Source organism: Lacerta agilis, chromosome 2 (assembly GCF_009819535.1).
Source record: "Lacerta agilis isolate rLacAgi1 chromosome 2, rLacAgi1.pri, whole genome shotgun sequence".
Classification (NCBI taxonomy): domain Eukaryota; kingdom Metazoa; phylum Chordata; class Lepidosauria; order Squamata; family Lacertidae; genus Lacerta; species Lacerta agilis.
The window spans coordinates 119,429,153-119,448,820 of NC_046313.1; the positions used below are offsets into that span (position 1 = coordinate 119,429,153).

Genomic DNA, 19,668 nt, shown 5'->3' on the forward strand with positions numbered 1-19,668 from the left:
GAAAGAGCTCATTGTTTACACCACCACCACCGGCTATTCTCCCCCCCCCCAACCCCACCGACACACACCCAGTGCGCTATGCTGAGACGATAACGCTGCAAAAAAAACAACAACAACCGAGAACTCTGGGGGGCATCGCAGCTCCGCCGGTTGGACGGCTGCCTTGCACGGCCGCTCAGAGGTCAATGCCATTCTCCGGGGAATTGTGAAGGCCGCCCGAAAGGAGCCGAGAGGCCCCGATCCTGCCGAGATCTGCTGGCGAGGGCTCTCACGTCGGCCTCAGATTCTCCCCCCCCCCCCCCGCCGCCTTGGGAGCTTGCAAAGAAGCTAGAACAGGGAGGGGGTGTTATCTGGAGGGGGTGTTATTCCGGGACAACTGCAGTTACGGGGGGGGGGAGCAAAATGGAAGCCTCCCCCCCATACTTGCGGATATTTACTTTCAATTCCAAGCTGAGCCGTTTCCACCCTGGTTTGGTGCATTCAATTATGCACTCAACGCAGCCTATGAAATGAATGGAAACAACCAGAGCCAATGGGAGCCCTGCCTTGCAGGGGGTTGGACTGGATGACCCTTGGGGGTCCCATCCAACTCTACGGCCGTTTTAGGGGCTCCACTCTGGATTTACTCCTGAGCCTTTCCTTCTCCACAGGACAGTGGAGGTTTAGGGTCAGGGTTTCCCCTCCCCTAGACGGGTCACCTCCCCGATATTATTAATTAAATCAAAACCTACAGGGATACGAAAGATGTATTACTGGATGGCGCCAAGAGAAGACCAGCCCAATCAGACACTGTGGGTTGCGTTTTCCAGAAACGCCTCTGAATAATCCCTGGAAACTGGGAAGAGAGTGTTGCGGCTCAGATCCCACTGGCTTCTGGGCTTCCCTTCGGGGAGTCTGGCCAGCCTTTTCCACAATCTCAAAAGAGACCCGGGCGGGGCAGAAGCAAGCCGCTAGACCTCATGGAGGCAAAGCATCAGGGCAGGGACCCCGCACTGCAGGGGGTTGGGCTAGATGACCCTCGGCGGTCCCCTCCCAACTCAAACAATTCTTGAAACCTACGGTGCTGGAGTTTGGCTGGACGCGCCTCCTTCCAAGGGTCGAGGCTTTGTGAAAACCAGGCCTTGCGCACAACAGATTTGACTTGTGCAAAACGAGGAAGGGGGTCGTGCAGATTAGAAGCGGAGAGAGATTGCGGGATTTGGGAGACCTCCAAGCGAGCTCCTTTGTACGGCGGTACCTTGGTTTGCGAACAGTCTGGTTTCTATACGTTTTGGATTATAAACACGTAGAACCCGGAAGTGCGTGTCCCGGTTTGCAAACGTTTTTTGGATTACAACCCATTTTATTTTGGATTACGAACAATTATTTTTTTGGGGAGGCCCCATTGGCAAAAGCGTGCCTTCAACCTGTTTTGGTTTACCACCGGACCTCCGGAATGGATTATAGTTGTAAACGGAGGTACCACTGTATTTTCACCCGTCGCGGAATCGCAGAGATGGAAGGGACCTCAAGGACACATCCAGTCCAAACAAAACAGGAAATTCTTTCCAGTAGCACCTTAGAGACCAACTGAGTTTGTTCTTGGTATGAGCTTTCGTGTGCATGCACACTGAAAGCACACTGTGTATCTGAGGAAGTGTGCATGCACACGAAAGCTCATACCAAGAACAAACTCAGTTGGTCTCTAAGGTGCTACTGGGAAGAATTTCCTATTTTGTTTCGACTATGCAGACCAACACGGCTACCCACCTGTAACTGGAACATCCAGTCCATTGCAGCCTGCCTAGACCGGCTTGTTACGGAAATTATGGGGGGGTCACCCAAGCAAAGTCTCTTCCTGAGTAAACTCATTTGGGGTATGGAGTGATGCCCTTAAGGGAACCCATCTCTCTGCCATGATCCAGTAGGCGAGAGACCACATGCACAGGGAAATGCCTCAGCAGGTAACCTCTGGGTGATTCAGGAAGCCACTGGGCTAATATCCCTTAGCTGGAATCCCATTGTTCTCTCCCAGATAAGTGCTCAAGGTATCCTGGCCAGTACTTAACACCCATTCACATTGGCCCAGGGCTATCTCCCTGATATTGCTCTGTTTCCTATGCTAATCTTGTCTTTCCTATATGTCAATCATGTATAACCCTTCCCTTTTGTGATGTAGTGATGATGTAGTAATGATGTTTCCAAACTGTATTCTGGGATATGATTGGAGTTTTTAAAAGTTCTTGTAACGCTGCTCTGGGTGTGCAGTTTGACTGTAACCTATTGCGCAATAAACCCTGTCTTGTCCTTGCTCCAGTGGCTGGACTTCTTTTATTTAACTCCGCAGAAACCAGTGGGCTTATCCCTAAGGGCCAGGTGGCTGGGCAGTTCCACACCTGGGATTTTTCCGTTACAGGCTGATGTTGGGAAGGGCTGCCCCCCACATCTGGAATATCCCAGACATAGCCGGGATTCGCCCGTCGGAAATTTTCAAAACGGTCCGGGAGGATTTTGCTAGAAAGTTTGGGCAACTTTGCCCCAAAAACGTCTGAGCGACTTTTGGGGGGTGGGGTTCACCTTTTGAAAGATGGCGACCGTAATGCTGGGTTTTCTCTCTCTCACACACACACACACACACAGTCCGAAATGACACCTCCTGCCCCCGTCCAGGCCAGGCCAGGACCCCCTTCCCCTCCAGGAACTTACGGGTTCGAAGACGGCCGGCTCTCCCTTCTCTCCTTTGTAGCCTCTGGCTCCTCGGACGGCCTGGGGGAAGCAGACATGTAGCGGCACAGAGGGGGCCAGTCAACAGGATGGAGCCATGGGGTCAACCACAACCAACCCCAGCCCCTGGGTGCGAAAAGCAATCGACTGGGAAGGGCCCTCCAAGGGCCCTCCAGCCCAACCCCCTGCCATGCCGGCAGCGCAGCTGATTGGGGAGTTGGGGAGGGGCTCGGGTGTGGCGTCCCTCCACCGGGAGACGGCCACAACATGGCACGGTCAGTGAGCTAGGAGCTGAGGGGTGGGTGGGTGCTGCTATGGTCTCGCGATGGCCTCACAGCCTCGAGGCCGAGTTCAGCACCCACCGTCCCTGCGGAGCGGGCAGCTTGGCGACCTGGACTTAAAGCCAAGCGTATGTTGGCGAGCGCCTGCTAAAAGGGCCGGAAAGGACAGGGGTTCCCACATTGCAGAGGGTTGGACTAGATGACCCTGGGGGGTCCCATGATTCTACGCTCATCCGGAAGGGGGAATTGCTGGCTTGCCGCCGAAAGGTGCGGCAGGAGGGGGGAGTCAAGCTGCCGTTTGTTTTTCATGGAAGCAAACAGCTTAGGGCCGGAGCCACAAGCGAACAAAAAGGGATCTGTTGTCAAAATGGACTGAGAAAGAAGGGGGGGACACACCCTCGTAAATAAACCATCTGGAGGAAACTCAGAGTAAATCTGTAGTAAGGTCTGAGTAGGGCCTTGAGTAAAAGTGGGAAAGGGGTGAATAGATGAGCTCTGGCGGAGAACACTTTTCAGGCGCCTAAGTAGTAGACAAGGTTCATCCTACTCAAGAGTAAACCCACTGGAAGAGATGGATGTGGCTCCCTTCAGTGGCTCTACTCTGAGTAGAATTTAGCTGGCTAAAAGCCTACGTGTTCGCTATTTTTTTAAAATAAAATAAAAATTAAAAGTGGGGAGGATTGCCCTTATTCCTTCTAAATTTAGACAGAAATTAACTCTATGTATCCCGGGTCTTTTTTTTCTTTCGTAAAATTTATACACCGCTTGATTGTGACCAGTGAGCCTCTGAATCCCACAACGCGTGAGGTCGAAAGGGGTGTGAGGTTCAGGGCCAAGGTGTGGGGAAGAAGGGGAAGGGGCTGCCTTCCAAGATGGCAGCGTGGACTGACAGTTACTGTGTCCCGTTTGGGGGCTTTTGGCCCTCCCCCCCAAACTGGTAACTGAGTTCCAGCGCTTGCACCAGGCCAGGGAAGGGGAGGCTGTCTGCAGAAATGGCCCTGCAGTGCGATGACATCATAGGGCGCGTGATGACATCACAGGACAGGGAGGAAGCTTCCCTCCTGCCACTGCCGCAGCCGCGACCAAGGAAAGGGTGGCAGTCCATTTCTATGTAGACGGTGTTGCAGGAAAACGTCAACAAGGAAGGAAACGACATCACAGGAAATGACATTGCCAGACAGAGAAATGGCATCGCAGGAAGCGAGTTGCACACATGGCTGGACAGCTTGAAATAAGAACTAAAGAGGAACTTCGGGAAAAAGAGTGCGGCAGAAAATGGCAACGACCCAAACAGGCAGCACGACAAAACACCCAGCAACTGGCAATAGCAGGAAATGATGTCATCAGACAAAGAGAAGGGTCACAGGAAGTGGGAAGGGTTGCGAACAGAACAGGAAGTGCTACCGCCACCCTGTGGCGAACTGTGGCAAAGGCAGGAGGAAGTGGTGACTTCGAAACAGGACAGGAAGGGGTGCGCAGGCAGCAGGAAACGGGCATCCTCAAACAGGAAGTGACATCAGCAAACCGGATCCACAGCCCCATGCCCATCAGGAGCCGCAAACCAAAGCCGTCGGGAAAGAAGGAGTGTCATGGCGGAGAACCGAAAGAGGAAGAAACGGAAACGGGTTGCGGGTGAAACACCGAAACGAGAGCAAGAGGACAAGGCCGAAGCCATTCCGTCAGCCAACCCCGGGCAAGAGGAAGTGACATCGCAGACAAGCACGACCAACAGGAAGTGGACCCAACAGGACAGGAAGGCGCGGCAAAGAACGCCAGAGGAGGGGGCAGCACCCCACTTACGCCTCCGCCGTGGGGGGTCTCGGCCGAGAGCACGGGCCCCAGCTCTGACGGCTCGGCCCCCTCGCCATAGCTCCTATAGGCGTACTCGTACTCCAGCCCTGCGCCGGGGACCTCCTCTTCGGTGAACGTCTCTTCCTCGGCGGGACGCGGGCTGGGCGCTTCCTCCTGGCCCCCGGGCAGGGGGGGAACCCACGGATACATTAGGGGGGCGAATGGGGCTGGTGCCCACCCACCCATGTGTCATTCTTGGGGGGGTCTCCTGCCCAACCAGCCTGCCAGAGGAGCAGCAAGGAGGCAGAGGAAGCTGCTGCAGGGGTCCACCCATTGCCTCGGGACTACAACTCCCATCATGCCTTCTGACTTTCCAGAATTTCAGGCCCGGGGGGGGGTCTTCCCTAGCCCTACCTGCTGGGGGCCTCCTGCAGCTCAGAGGGCTCTTCCCCTCGCCTGTCAATCCACCCTGCTCTTCCTGAGAACCCAGGAGTCCGGGGCCTCAAGCCCGTCCGGGCTCTCCTTCCCGCAGAACCCAGGAGTCCTGGCTCCTCTCTTGCCGGTCCTGCATTGCCCACCCAAACAGGGAGCAAACGCCCTTCCGTATCAGTTTGGCCCGCCAGGACGCGGGTGCTAGAGGCACATTTACCTCTCCCCGTGGCGACGAGGCAACAGGTAGGGACGCCTCCTGTGTGGGGCCCTCTTCCCAATACGTCTCTTCCGCCTCGGGAGGCGAGGTGTAGTCAAGGTACTCGTGGGCCCCCCAGGGCTCCTCTGTGGGGAGCAGGCCCACGTCCTTGAGAGGGGGGGGTACAGCAAAGTGGTAGCAGCGGAGGAAAGGGTGAGGAGCCAGGGAGGGGAAGAGGAAACCATGGCAGTGTGTGGGGTCGGGTGTGTACGGGAGAAGGAGGAGCAGAGTTGGCATGTTGAGGAAGGAAAGCAAGAATGTGTTGGTGGAGGGGCAGAGAAGATTCCCAAGAGAGGGGGAGACATTGTGGGGTGAACGGACGAGTCGGAGAGGGAGAGGATGGATCGAAAAAGGAAACAGACCAGACAGGGAAAAGGAGGGAGAGAAAAAAAAATATGCAGACATGGTTAGTTCATCCAAACTTCTCCTCTCGTGTCCCGGGAGGAAGGAGAAGGAGGAGATGGCCGTGGGTTGGTCTGGATGACCCTTTGGGGTCCCGCCCAACTCAGCAATTCTGCGAGGAGCGTTCCTCATCCCGGATCATTTTCCCTCGGGGAGACAAATGGATCTCGGGGAGCAGAATCTCACCCCCCCACCTGCAAGCCGGACAAGGATGCCAGCAATTTGAGGAGGGTGGGGCAGGTGTCCATTTGGGGGAAAGGAAAAGCGCAAGAGAAGTCCGAACTTAGGACAGGGCCCCCGGCACGGATGTGGGTTCTCGTTTCCCCGGGAGGTTGAGGGAAAGTCAAATCCCAATCCGGCCGCCCCTCCCGAGAGAGGGTGGGGAGCCCTTCCGAAGTTTCGTGGCTGCTTTCTCTTGCTGCCCCCCAACGGCCCGGCATGCAGGACGCGGCACGGTTAACACAGAGACACGTGGAGGTGGGGAGACGCGGACAGAGACACAGGCAGACGAGGGGTCAGTGGGGTGGTTTTAGGGGGGCCAGAGCAGCCAGCTTTGCCCGGATCCCAGGGGTGGGGGGCCAGGCGGCACCCTGCACCCCCTCCCCTGTGGCTCTACCTGCTGGTAGCCGTTCCCCGGCTTCCGGGCTCCGCCGGCACCGGCGTAGGCCTGGCCCCCCGATTTGCCCGGGTTTTTTTTCGCGGTCTCCTTGGCGCTGCCGGCTTTCCCGCTGGACTTCCCGTTGCCGGGGTACTTGGAGCCGTTTTTGGAGCCGGTCTTGGCGGCGTAGGCGGGCGCCGTGCCGGCGAGCTGGCGTTTCTGGGGCTGCTTCGGCTTCGTTTTGGGCTTGGCGGGGGGCTTCCCCTTGGCCGGTTTCTGGCAGCGGCGTGGAGGGCGGCGAGGACAAACGACAACAGAGGACGGGGTGATGAAGATGGCGATGAAGAGGGGAGGAGCAGGAAGCAAAAGCAAATGAGATACATGAGCCTGCCGGGGGATGCTACAGCTGCGGCCAAACCCTAAACCGTGGTTAATCCCAACCACCGCCAGTGGAAGAGCTTCGTAAACCGTGGTTTGAAGCTGCCTTATCTGCACTAAGCATAGTTGCCACCTAGGTGGGAGAAGCGGGTTTTCCCCCCCCCCCCCCCGGGTTTGGAAAACACAGCAACACGGCTTAACCGAACCCAGGAGAAAAAACTTCTGAGCTGCTTCTTGTGGCCAAATTGGGGCAGGGCATGCTCTCCGAACAGTAAACCGTGGTTTAGCGTTTCTCCTGAACCAGCCCACTAAAACCCACTTCCAAGTCAATACTCGCAGCCTTGTAGGAACTACAGAAGGATATTTCTTATTATGATTTTAAAAAATGGTTCAGAATGAATTCGGTCCACAGCCTAGAGCTCCACATATTTCTGCAGAAAACCCGCCCGTAACATTGTGGTTTTCCTCACTGCAACTGGCCCACCCGATTCCGCATTGCCCTGAGAAACTCCTTCCCGTTTGGGTTTCAGCCACAGCCGCGCTGCATCATGGGCTCTGGTGTTTCCAATGGACTACGTGAGATATGATGCAGCGCAGCCACGAGTGAACTCCACACGGGCTGAGCTAGAGGAGCGAGCGAGCGGGTTTCCTCGGGAGGTGCTGGACTCTCCTTCCTTGGATGTTTTTAAGCAGAGGTTGGGTGGCCGTCAGTCAGCGATCCTTTAGCATCGCAGGTCGGCTCCAACTCTACGACTCAAGGTCAGGAGGAAGAGCCCACCATTGATTGCGGCATTAATAATAATAATAATAATAATAATAATAAGGTTTGCCTGCAACTCAGCTATTATCTACCCAAGGACGGCCATGATCCTGCCACTCTCCAGTGATGGCTATTTCCCAACCCACACTCCCCCAATCTGCCTGGATAACTCTACATCTCTGGAAGAAACTAGCGGGGGGGGTGTATGTGCCCCCCCCCAAGCTGCTAAATTAAAGGCAAGGTAATGCACAGACATTGATAAATGGATGGATGGATGGATGGACGCACAGGTGGACAAGACAGACAGGTGGACTATTCCACAACCACATGACAAGGACAAGACTCAGGTACGAGGACGGACGGACGGACGGACGTTTCTGGGGGAGGGGGAGCACAGCACCGCTCCCTTTACCTGCTCACTGGCTCCCCCCAGAGGCGTGGAGGAGAGAGAGCCCAGTCCACCCTCGCTAGGCCCGTAATAGTAGGGGTAGGCGTCATAGTCCTGCAGCTCCTCACCAAAGTACTGAGGGAGAGCAAGAGAAGCGGTTTCTTCAAAAACAGAACAAGAAAACCATCAACCTGTATTTCCTGCGTCAACTAAGGAAATTTAAATTGTCCCAGGAAGTGTTGATTCAATTCTACAGAGGCATCCTTGAATCTGTTCTCTGTAATTCTATAACAGCTCGGTACGGTGCAGCCTCCAAGAGAGACAAGGAAAAGCTCCAACGAGCTGTAAGAATTGCAGAAAGGATAATTGGTGTTAGCTTGCCTTCAATAGAGACAATTTATGCTACCTGAGTTAGGAAGAGAGCAGAGGGAATTGTAGCAGATCCTTTACATCCCGGTCATCATCTGCTTGATTTACTTCCATCTGGACGTCGCTACAGGACTTCATATACAAAATCGGCCAGGCACAAGAATAGTTTTTTCCCTTGTGCCATTAAATTGTTAAATTCATGGTTGTATAGCTGAAGGGGAGGTAAATTATGGGTGGGGTTTCTTTGCTTCTTTGTATTGTGAGAGGAACAGTGTCTGTATGTTTACATTGCAATGTAGCCGAAACAAATTCCAAGTATGTTGGAAAATGTACCTGGCCAATAATAAATTATTCCTATTCCTATTCCTAAATGGCTGCAGAGATTCGCCAGTCCCAGCGGGGGCCCAGAAGGCCAATCTCCCCCCCCCCTGCAGATGGGTGCTGGGTGCTCCCTGCCTTTCTAGAAACGAGGGGTGCAACATCGGGGGCTTTGAGCTCCCTGAAGACACTCTCCTCTCTTTTTTAACTCCAAAAAATTGGGAAAGTGTGGCACTGATCAGGCCCTCCCCCCCCCCAGCAAACATGGGAGTGAAAGTTAATCCTTTGTCGTTTAGTCTTCGCGACCCCATGGACCAGAGCACGCCAGGCACTCCTGTCTTCCACTGCCTCCCGCAGTTTGGCCAAACTCAAGTTGGTAGCTTCGAGAACACCGTCCAACCATCTCATCCTCAAAAAGTTAATCCTAAAAAACCTCAAAAAAACCGATTTGAGAGGGAATCCAGTTTCTGCCTGCTTCCCGACTGATAATTCACCAGGACTGCAAAGCTAACCTGTCAATTAGTTGGTTAAATTGATCAACTAAAAACCGTTGTCTGGATCAGGGGTCCGCAACCTAAGGCCCGGGGGCTGGATGTGGCCCAATCGCCTTCTAAATCTGGCCCACAGACGGTCCAGGAATCAGCATGTTATAACATGAATAGAATGTGTCCTTTTATTTAAAATGCATCTCTGGGTTATTTGTGGAGCATAGGAATTCATTCATATATATTTTTTCCAAAATATAGTCTGAGGGACAGTGGACTGGCCCCCTGCTGAAAAAGTTTGCTGACCCCTGGTCTGGATTAACCAACCTGTTTAAAAATTCAGGTGGTAGAAACTGGAGCTTCTTTCCCCAAGGGGGGGGATTATTTTTTACTCTGCATATGAAAACGAATGCAGATTTAATCAATCCGTTAAAATGCAGGTGGTTAATGGAATAAGATTTCTTTGATCAAATGGCAGCTTTACCACCTGAAATGTTCCAAAAAGTTCGCAGAATTGCAGTTTGGGAAGGGACCCCAAGAGTTATCTCGTGCAGCCCCCCTGCAATGAAGGAATCGCAGCTAAAGTTGTCAACGGACAACAATGTGCTCAAATTGGTGTGTGAGAGAGTTTTTGCCCTTTCGCCATTACAACGAGGGGAGCTCATTGCTAGTCCACCAAAATCCCAATATGTAAAAACGTTCTCAATAACCGCCCCAATTTGGCGAGCGGCTTCCTCTTCAGGTGCAACGTGGACACAATCCTGCACTCCAGTTCCACCTGGCCTTTGGGTTGGTTTCTGTTTGATAGTTATGCTTCATTCTTTTATTGGTGGGCTATTTGAAAATGAGACTGCAGTTTTAATTTTGAATTTTTAAATTTGTATTTTAGTCTGTATTTTAAATTGATTGTTTTTATGTTTTGCTGTGATTTTAATTAGTGTTAGCTGCCCTGAGCCCAGTTTTTGGCTGGGAAGGGCGGGGTATAAATAAAAATTTATTATTATTATTATTATTATTATTATTATTATTATTATTATTATTATTAAAGGGGGCGTCAGGAACTGCCAGGAGGCAAAATCGCAGCGCCGGCGAGGAAACTTAGAACACCCAAGAGCCTTCAGCATTGCAGGGGGTTGGGCTAGATAACCGCAGAGGGTCCCTTCCGACGCCACAATTCCATCTTTGGGCTGGCCGAGAGGGGAGCCTGGCCTTGCTCCGAAACACAAGGAATCAACGAAACGCCCTGAGTGGAAAATTCCCCGAAGGAGGAAGATGTTCTGAAAGAGAGGCGGATTTTTGCTCCGGTTGACCTTCAGAATCTGGCACGTGGGAAAGCTGTTTCCTTTGCGTCATTGCTGCATATGCGAAATAGTTTCCTTTCCCTCCTCTGGCAAAGTCCAGGCGGATTTAGCATCCTGGGAAGCTGTCCTGTACAGAGTCGGACCCTCGTCCGCACAGATCGGCAGAGGTCTCTCCCAAGTCCCAACCTTGAACCGGGGGCCTTTGGGATCGGTTAGAAACACGTCGCCACTTTCCCACTTGTCTGCCCTCAACGACAACCCCCCCCTCCCAGGTGGGCCCATACTGTGTTTCGAACACAGAACCGCCTCCTGGGTTCCTCCTCCCAGAAGGAAACAGGCCTTTCCCCAACCTCCGGCTGCCCGGCAAGGATGCTGAGGAGGTGGAAGGGGACCCCTTTCCTAAAAACCCGGCTCCTCCACGCCCCTCGCCTCACCTCGGCCCCGCTGGGGTTCCTCTGGGCCTCCTGCGCTTGGGGCTTCTGGGAGGCCTTCACGTCGCAGTCGGGGCTGAAGTGTTCGCAGAAGTCGTAGGCTGCTTGGGGGCTGGAGGAGATGAGCAGCTGCTGGATGTCACCCTGCGGGGAGGAAGACAAAGGGAGAGGGTAAAGAGCCAGGCCTGGCGCCCGCAGGCCGAAGTAGCAGCGGGAGAGAGCGGGAGAGGCCGCCCACCTCGAAGACCTCCTCATCCAGGATGCGGGTTCCAAAGACGGTGATGCCCCGCGTGTCGATGGCCGGCTGGTTGCCGCGGGGCAAAGGGCGGGTCACTTTCTTCTTGCAGTCCAGGATCAAGGTCACCTGCTTCTTGCTGACGCTCAGAGCCACCCGATGCCACCTGGATGGGGGGGGGGAATCGCAGAGTCACGGAACTGTGTAAAGTCGGAAGGGACCTCGAGAACCACCCCATAATAATGCCAGTTCCACGTGGATAAAGGTAAAGGGACCCCTGACCATCAGGTCCATAGAATCACAGAATCATAGAGTTGGAAGAGACCCCAAGGGCCATCCAGTCCAACCCCCTGCCAAGCAGGAAACACCATCAAAGCATTCCTGACAGATGGCTGTCAAGCCTCCGCTTAAAGACCTCCAAAGAAGGAGACTCCACCACACTCCTTGGTAGCAAATTCCACTGTCCAACAGCTCTCACTGTCAGGAAGTTCTTCCTAATGTTTAGGTGGAATCTTCTTTCTTGTAGTTTGAATCCATTGCCCCGTGTCCGCTTCTCTGGAGCAGCAGAAAACAACCTTTCTCCCTCCTCTAGATGACATCCTTTAATACAATAGTTGATCCTAAAAAAAAAAAAAACAGGGCTTTTCCCTTTTCAAAAAAAGCTGCAAAACTTTTAGCTGATCCTCAAAAAAACAGGGCTTTTAGAGGAGGAAAACCAGAAAAAAAAAATCTTGTTTCCTCCTCTAAAAACGAGGTGCGCCCTATGGTCCGGTGTGCCCTATGGCGCAAAAAATATGGTATCCTGACGCGTTTGTAAGAAACCGATCTTTGGAAACCTGCATATTGGGATTCTCTGCCCATTGACATCCAGCAGGACTCTTTTGGGCCCCTGCTAAAAACGGTTTTGTTTGTGGGGAATCGTAGTGTAGGAAGGAACCTCAAGGATCATCTAGCCCAACCCTCCCCGAAAGAGCTGCTGCCAGTCCGTGTAGACAATACTGATCCAGAGGGACTCAACGTCTGACTCCACGGGAAGCGTCTTCCTGTGTTTCTACGTAGACCAATGTCGGCAGGTGTTCTAATCTGGTTTTGAGTTTATCAGTTGACTCAAATTATTTTGTTGAAGGTTCAATATAGTTGTTCATTCTTAGCTGTGTTTTCCTGATAGCTCCATTCTTGTAAATAGGGTTTTTTCCCCCACCTTCTCTTTATCACCAAGCGGTACTGTAAAGGTTTTGCAGCTTTTTTGCAAAGGGAAAAACCCTGTTTTTTTTTAGGATCAGCTAAAAGTTTTGCAGCTTTTTTGCAAAGGGAAAAACCCTGTTTTTTGAGGATCAGCTAAAAGTTTTGCAGCTTTTTTGCAAAGGGCGAAAAGTAAAGCTCCTTTTGCAAAGGGGGAAAAGCAAAGGGGGTTCAACTCACATTTCTGCAGCTTCTAAAGGAAAGGGAGCCTTTTCTACAGTTTCCAGACAGATAATCTAATCAGCCAGTCCCATGTCGCTGGGGAAACAAACAACCTCCCTCTGCAGCACATTCAACAATGGAGGGCGGGGCTGAAAGGGAGCCGGGACTCTTATCTCTCTCCCGATCTCTTGCTGATCAGCTGCTGAGCGGGGTCCTTTCAACACCCCCCTTTTCTCTTTGTAAAATAAAAAGCATGATCCTCTTTTGGCCCCTGGGCAATTCGGCTCCAGGGACCACCATTCGCTCCATAAGATGCACAGATATTTCCCCTTACGTTTTAGGAGGAAAAAAGTGCGTCTTATGGAGCGAAAAATACGGTATTTCACGAATTAGGAATAAAGAACGCGTAACACATCTGTTAACTCCGGGGGGCAAGAACGACCATTGCCAGGACACGGAAATCGTTGCAATTATTGACTCCGAACCAGAGGCTAAATGCAATCTGGGAGAAAGCATTATTGGAAAAACTGACACAGAAATTACAGGTTGAGTAAGAGGCCAAAGGTTTGTATAAAGCACATATTTTAATTATTATTTTCCTCTTGCTTTTATATAAACTCCTGTAGACCATAGTTGCAGCTGATACTGTGTGTGTGTGTGTGTGTGTGTGTGTGTGTGTGTATTTGCGGCCAACAACCCAAGCAATGGATGTTACTATGCATTACATTTGGTGTTTGTTAAAATTGTGGTGGTTTCCTCGTATACAGGTAGGTAGCCGTGTTGGTCTGCCATAGTCAAAACAAAACAAATAAATAAAAATCCTTCCAGTAGCACCTTAGAGACCAACTAAGTTTGTTATGGAGTATGAGCTTTTGTGTGTACAGTGGTACCTCTGGTTGCAAACGGGATCCGTTCCGGAGGCCCGTCCGCAACATGAAAAGTGCGCAACCTGAAGCGCGGTATCTGTGCATGTGCCAAATGCGATTTAGTGCTTCTGCGCATGCGTGCACGCCGAAACCCAGAGGTAACCCCTTCCGGTACTTCCGGGTTCGGCACGTCCGTATCCCGTAGCAAACGCAACCCGAGGTGTGACTGTACCTGAAGAAGTGTGCGTGCTCACGCAAGCTCATACCAATAACAAACTTACCGTAGTTGGTCTCTAAGGTTGAAATAGACTCGGAGTCAAGTGTGAATTTCGTGCTCTTTATTCAGCTCATAGTGGTGATGGATGAATACTTCGCCACAACGTCTGCTATATATACATTATTTACACAATGGGCCCCACGTGATTGGCTAATTCCGGGCTACTCCTGTAGGCCAATCAGGTTGCAGATTCACTTCCACCTGGAGCTGGATTGGGTGGCTCCTGTGGACCAACCAGACTGCTGCATTCTGGATCCTATTGTTCTGGGACCAATCAGACTGCTGCATTCTGGATCCTATTGTTCTAGGACCAACCAGACTGCTGCATTCTGGATCCTATTGTTCTGGGACCAATCAGACTGCTGCATTCTGGATCCTATTGTTCTCGGACCAATCAGACTGCTGCATTCTGGATCCTATTGTTCTCGGACCAATCAGACTGCTGCATTCTGGATCCTATTGTTCTAGGACCAACCAGACTGCTGCATTCTGGATCCTATTGTTCTAGGACCAATCATACTGCCCCATTCTGGATCCTATATTGTTCTAGGACCAATCAGACTGCCGCATTCTGGATCCTATTGTTCTCGGAGCAATCAGACTGCTGCATTCTGGATCCTATTGTTCTAGGACCAATCAGACTGCTGCATTCTGGATCCTATTGTTCTAGGACCAACCAGACTGCCGCATTCTGGATCCTATTGTTCTAGGGCCAACCAGACTGCTGCATTCTGGATCCTATTGTTCTAGGACCAACCAGACTGCTGCATTCTGGATCCTATTGTTCTAGGACCAATCAGACTGCTGCATTCTGGATCCTATTGTTCTAGGACCAATCATACTGCCCCATTCTGGATCCTATATTGTTCTAGGACCAATCAGACTGCTGCATTCTGGATCCTATTGTTCTAGGACCAATCAGACTGCCGCATTCTGGATCCTATTGTTCTCGGAGCAATCAGACTGCTGCATTCTGGATCCTATTGTTCTAGGACCAATCAGACTGCTGCATTCTGGATCCTATTGTTCTAGGACCAACCAGACTGCCGCATTCTGGATCCTATTGTTCTAGGGCCAACCAGACTGCCGCGTTCTGGATCCTATTGTTCTAGGACCAACCAGACTGCCGCATTCTGGATCCTATTGTTCTAGGATTCAGCTCAGTACATAACAAAGGTGCTACTGGAAGGAATTTTTTTTAAATTTTGTTTCTCATATACACTTTGGGGGATTCTGTTGGTGTATTTAGAGACGATTCTCTGAGTGTTTGTTGTATGTGTTAATCATAATATCACAGGATCGTCGCATCAGGGATCTTGACAAAGCACAGGGGGCAGAGAAGGAAGCCGGGAGGGGGGGCACTTACTTGCCGTCGGCCAGGTTGACCCCTCGGAAGATGGGGTAGTCCTCTGGGGCAGGGCGCCCACTCTGGTCCTCATAGAGGAAGACGGGGGAGCGGCCCAGCTCCACGCCCAGCTGCTGGGTGCCATGCTGGTTGTAGATGGAGAGCAGGAACGCCTGGAGTCCGGATTTGGGCTTCACCAGAGCCATGATGGAGAAATCCTCTGGGAATTTGCCTGGGGGGGGGAGGAGAGAGAGGGGGGAGAGGGGAGGGTTTAAGGAGAGCTCCGCAGCACCCAGCAAACCCCACAAAAGGGATGGTTTTGGAAGCTCTCCACAAAATGAATACTGTAGTAACAACAACAACAACAACAACAACAACAACAACAACAACAACAACATTTATTATTAATACTCCGCCCACCTGGCTGGGTCTAAGCTACGAAAAGCATTGGCACATTTAAAGTACAGTGGTACCCCGGGTTACGTACTTAATCCATTCCAGGTTACCCGAACAATTCGTTCTGCACATGCGCAGACCGGAAAAACCCGCAAAAAACGCTCTGCGCATGCGAAAATTGTGCATAATACGTACTTAATCCATTCCAGGTTACCTGAACAATTCGTTCTGCGCATGCGCAGACCGAAAAAACCGTAAAACCCCCGCGAAAAACGCTCTGTGCATGCACAAATTGCGCAAAATACGTACTTAATCCATTCCAGGTTACCCGAACAATTCGTTCTGCGCATGCGCAAACCGGAAAACCCCCGCGAAAAACGCTCTGCGCATGCACAAATCGCATGCACATCAGGTTGCACTTCCAGGTTAGCGGAGTTCGTAACCCGAAAAGTACGCAACCCGGAGCGTACGTAACCCGAGGTGCGACTGTACGGTGGTGCCTTGGTTCTCCAACGCCTTGGTACTCAAACAACTTGGAACCCAAACACCGCGGACCTGGAAGTAAGTGTGTCCTCCTGGGCTAAATTGAGGGGGAATGAAGCCAACCCCCCTACCCCAACACACACACACACACTTGGCTTGCGTACCTGGGAAAAGCTGCCGGGTGGGGGCGCTGATCTGCGCCTGCCTTGATATCCGGTAGGCCACGTCGGGCCCCGATCCTGAGCGCCTCTTGGGGCAGAAGCCCGCGGTCTTGCGGACGCCGTCGGGCTGGTTCTGCAGCTGCAACACTTTCAAGACGTCCACCGGTTCGGCTGCAGGAAGGAGGGAAGAGGAAAAGATGGGGAAATGGGGGGGGGGGTTTAAAAACTGGAGTACGACAAGGCTGTATATTGTCTCCCTGCTTATTTAACTTATATGCAGAATTCATCATGCGAAAGGCTGGACTGGATGAATCCCAAACCGGAATTCAGATTGCCGGAAAAAATATCAACAACCTCAGATATGCTGATGACACAACCTTGATGGCAGAAAGTGAGGAGGAATTAAAGAACCTTTTAATGAGGGTGAAAGAGGAGAGCGCAAAATATGGTCTGAAGCTCAACATCAAAAAAACTAAGATCATGGCCACTGGTCCCATCACCTCCTGGCAAATAGAAGGGGAAGAAATGGAGGCAGTGAGAGATTTCACTTTCTTGGGTTCCATGATCACTGCAGATGGTGACAGCAGTCACGAAATTAGAAGACGCCTGCTTCTTGGGAGGAAAGCAATGACAAACCTTGACAGCATCTTAAAAAGCAGAGACATCACCTTGCCGACAAAGGTCCATATAGTTAAAGCTATGGTTTTTCCAGTAGTAATGTACGGAAGTGAGAGCTGGACCATCAAGAAGGCTGATCGCCGAAGAATGGATGCTTTTGAATTATGGTGCTGGAGGAGACTCTTGAGAGTCCCATGGACTGCAAGAAGATCAAACCTATCCATTCTCAAAGAAATCAGCCCTGAGTGCTCACTGGAAGGACAGATCCTGAAGCTGAGGCTCCAGTACTTTGGCCACCTCATGAGAAGAGAAGTCTCCCTGGAAAAGACCCTGATGTTGGGAAAGATGGAGGGCAGAAGGAGAAGGGGACGACCGAGGATGAGATGGTTGGACAGGGTTCTCGAAGCGACTGGCATGAGTTTGGCCAAACTGCGAGAGGCATTGGAGGATAGGGGCGCCTGGCGTGCTCTGGTCCATGGGGTCACGAAGAGTCGGACACGACTGAACAACAACAACAAAACTGGCCGGCTGCCGCCCCCCACCTCACCCCACGCAGACAGACCCTTCCCGCTGCTCTGTCTGACGTTGCCAACTCCCCCCCCCCCCGGCCCTGCTCCTCTGCTTTCAGGAGAGCCGGCTGCTGGTCCGGTCCAAATATCCTGCTCGCGCTCATCTTCCTGATTTTTTTTGCCAAAGTGGCACAGGAGCAGAGCCGGGTCGGGAAAGGTGGCAACCCTGCGCGCCCCTTCGAAAAAGCCTGAACGGTCGGGGAAAAGGGGAAGCGAATCCGATTCACATCGAGTTTGCTGGAGGGGGGAAACTCGGGAATAAGCGAACGGGGAGGGAGCATCCAGAATACGGAGGGAAGGAAGGAAGGAAGGTGCCTGACGCTCTCTAACCACTGAACCACGCTACCTCTCAATCCCACACGGGGTCCCCCACGGTCCGGTGGCTGTCAACCCCTCCATTTTTTGCCTTCCCTTCTGGGGAGGCTGTCAACCTTCCCCCTATGGCTGAAATAAGGGAATTTCCCGCAAAAAAAGGGGAAAGCTATCCGGTCCTCGACCCTCCCAGTCTCGCTGCCCCCTCGCCGTGCCACAAAGGGGGTCCCAACACCCTCTCCCCCTCCCCTCCAAGAGACTGGAGGCTGCATGGGAACGGGAAGGGGGCTGGCATATTCTCAGGTGTGGCCGAAACGATCGGCATTCCGATCTCGTCTCTCCGGGCCGTGAGAAAAGGGTCTTTGTTTGGCGCCGGGCGGGAGGTGGATCCCGGCCAGGCGGACGCCGGGCACACGCCAGCGAGGAAAGAGGGAGGAGGAGGGAGGAGGAAACGCAGGGAACAGGCAGCTGCACGCACACCGCACAAGACGCATCAGGGTGTGTTCATCCTAGAATTAGGAGGGAGCCAAGGGTCATCCAGTCCAACCCCTTGCAAACTCTCTCTTTTTAAATAAATCTTTATTTGTTGTTGTTCAGTCGTTCAGTTGTGTCCGACTCTTCGTGACCCCATGGACCAGAGCACGCCAGGCACGCCTATCCTTCACTGCCTCTCGCAGTTTGGCCAAACTCATGTTAGTAGCTTCGAGAACACTGTCCAACCACTGTCCAATAAACCATCTTTATTTACAATCTTATAATTATTACAATACTTTTCATACCTCAAAATCATACAGTAAATTACACCACTTTGTAATTCTTCCTTACCCAAATTTCTTCCTTTATCCCACCACCAAAACCCCCTCCCCACACCCCTCTGACTTCCCTCCGTCACCAATTTGACTTCCACACAAAAAAGAATATGTTGTAAACTTACTCTTGCATTCCAGATTTCCCTTTATATTAATTTATATATTGATTCACCTAATTCATTTCTAAATTTTCTATCTAACTTACTTCATATCTCTTAATCATCAAGAAGGCTGATCGCCGAAGGCTGATCGCCGAAGAATTGATGCTTTTGAATTATGGTGCTGGAGGAGACTCTTGAGAGTCCCATGGACTGCAAGAAGATCAAACCTATCCATTCTCAAAGAAATCAGCCCTGAGTGCTCATTAGAAGGACAGATCCTGAAGTTGAGGCTCCAGTACTTTGGCCACCTCATGAGAAGAGAAGACTCCCTGGAAAAGACCCTGATGTTGGGAAAGATGGAGGGCACAAGGAGAAGGGGACGGCAGAGGATGAGATGGTTGGACAGTGTTCTCGAAGCAACTGGCATGAGTTTGGCCAAACTGCGGGAGGCAGTGGAAGATAGGTGTGTCTGGCATGCTCTGGTCCATGGGGTCACGAAGAGTCGGACACGACTGAACGACTGAACAACAACAATAAGAACACAAGAAATTTCTCCCGGATTAAGCCAGTGGGCCCATCTAGTCCTCACATCGGCCGACCAGATGCCCCCAGTGAGAAACCCACTAGCAGGATTCGAACCCAAAGACCCTCTCCCCTGCTGTGGATTCAGAAGCATTGCTACCCATCCGTAGTCTTCTCTTGTAGCAGCAGGTTCCATAGGTTAACGCTGTGCTGCATGAACAAGGCCTTTCAGCTTCACGGGGTGTGGGCGAGTTTCAGCGTCACGAGAGCCGGGCGAGTTTTCATGAGCTCTGGACGTGCTTTGATGGTACCCGGCTGGCCTGAGGACGAATTCGCCAAAAGCTGCCAAAAGCTCCTTCCCTGGAATCGCCCTGTACTGTATTTGTTTAACTGGGAGGCAGCTGGCTGCTCTCTCCAGTAGGCGGGAAACAAAAAGCTTCCTTTTTCTCAATGGAGATGCCAAAGCAGAACCCAGCCATGCCTCGGGGCAGGCAGAATGCAGCAATCTAACCGCGAAGGTGGAAAACAGGTCACCCACATGATATCCCCCTCTTTCTCCCTGGCAGCCCCTCGTAGACGAGTGAGATTCCCTTCCATAAGCGCGGCCTTAACAGTGAGTGACTGTGGAGGCCAATTCTGGACCCACACGTCCTTCCACAGTGGGGACATTGCTTTCC

At 52.0% G+C, this 19,668-nt stretch overlaps 1 protein-coding gene across 1 annotated transcript in view; it reads right to left on the reverse strand.

Annotated features, from left to right (window-relative positions):
* Positions 1-19,668, reverse strand: part of COL11A2 (collagen type XI alpha 2 chain) — a 105,757-nt gene that overhangs the window by 65,948 nt on the left and 20,141 nt on the right. Inside the window, exons 2-9 of the mRNA XM_033141780.1 lie at positions 16,064-16,231; positions 15,042-15,252; positions 11,132-11,294; positions 10,897-11,037; positions 6,482-6,739; positions 5,425-5,571; positions 4,785-4,949; positions 2,686-2,745 (exon numbers count right to left, since the gene is read on the reverse strand). Coding sequence (XP_032997671.1) covers positions 2,686-2,745; positions 4,785-4,949; positions 5,425-5,571; positions 6,482-6,739; positions 10,897-11,037; positions 11,132-11,294; positions 15,042-15,252; positions 16,064-16,231 — 1,313 coding nt within the window. The remainder of the gene's footprint in view (positions 1-2,685; positions 2,746-4,784; positions 4,950-5,424; positions 5,572-6,481; positions 6,740-10,896; positions 11,038-11,131; positions 11,295-15,041; positions 15,253-16,063; positions 16,232-19,668) is intronic.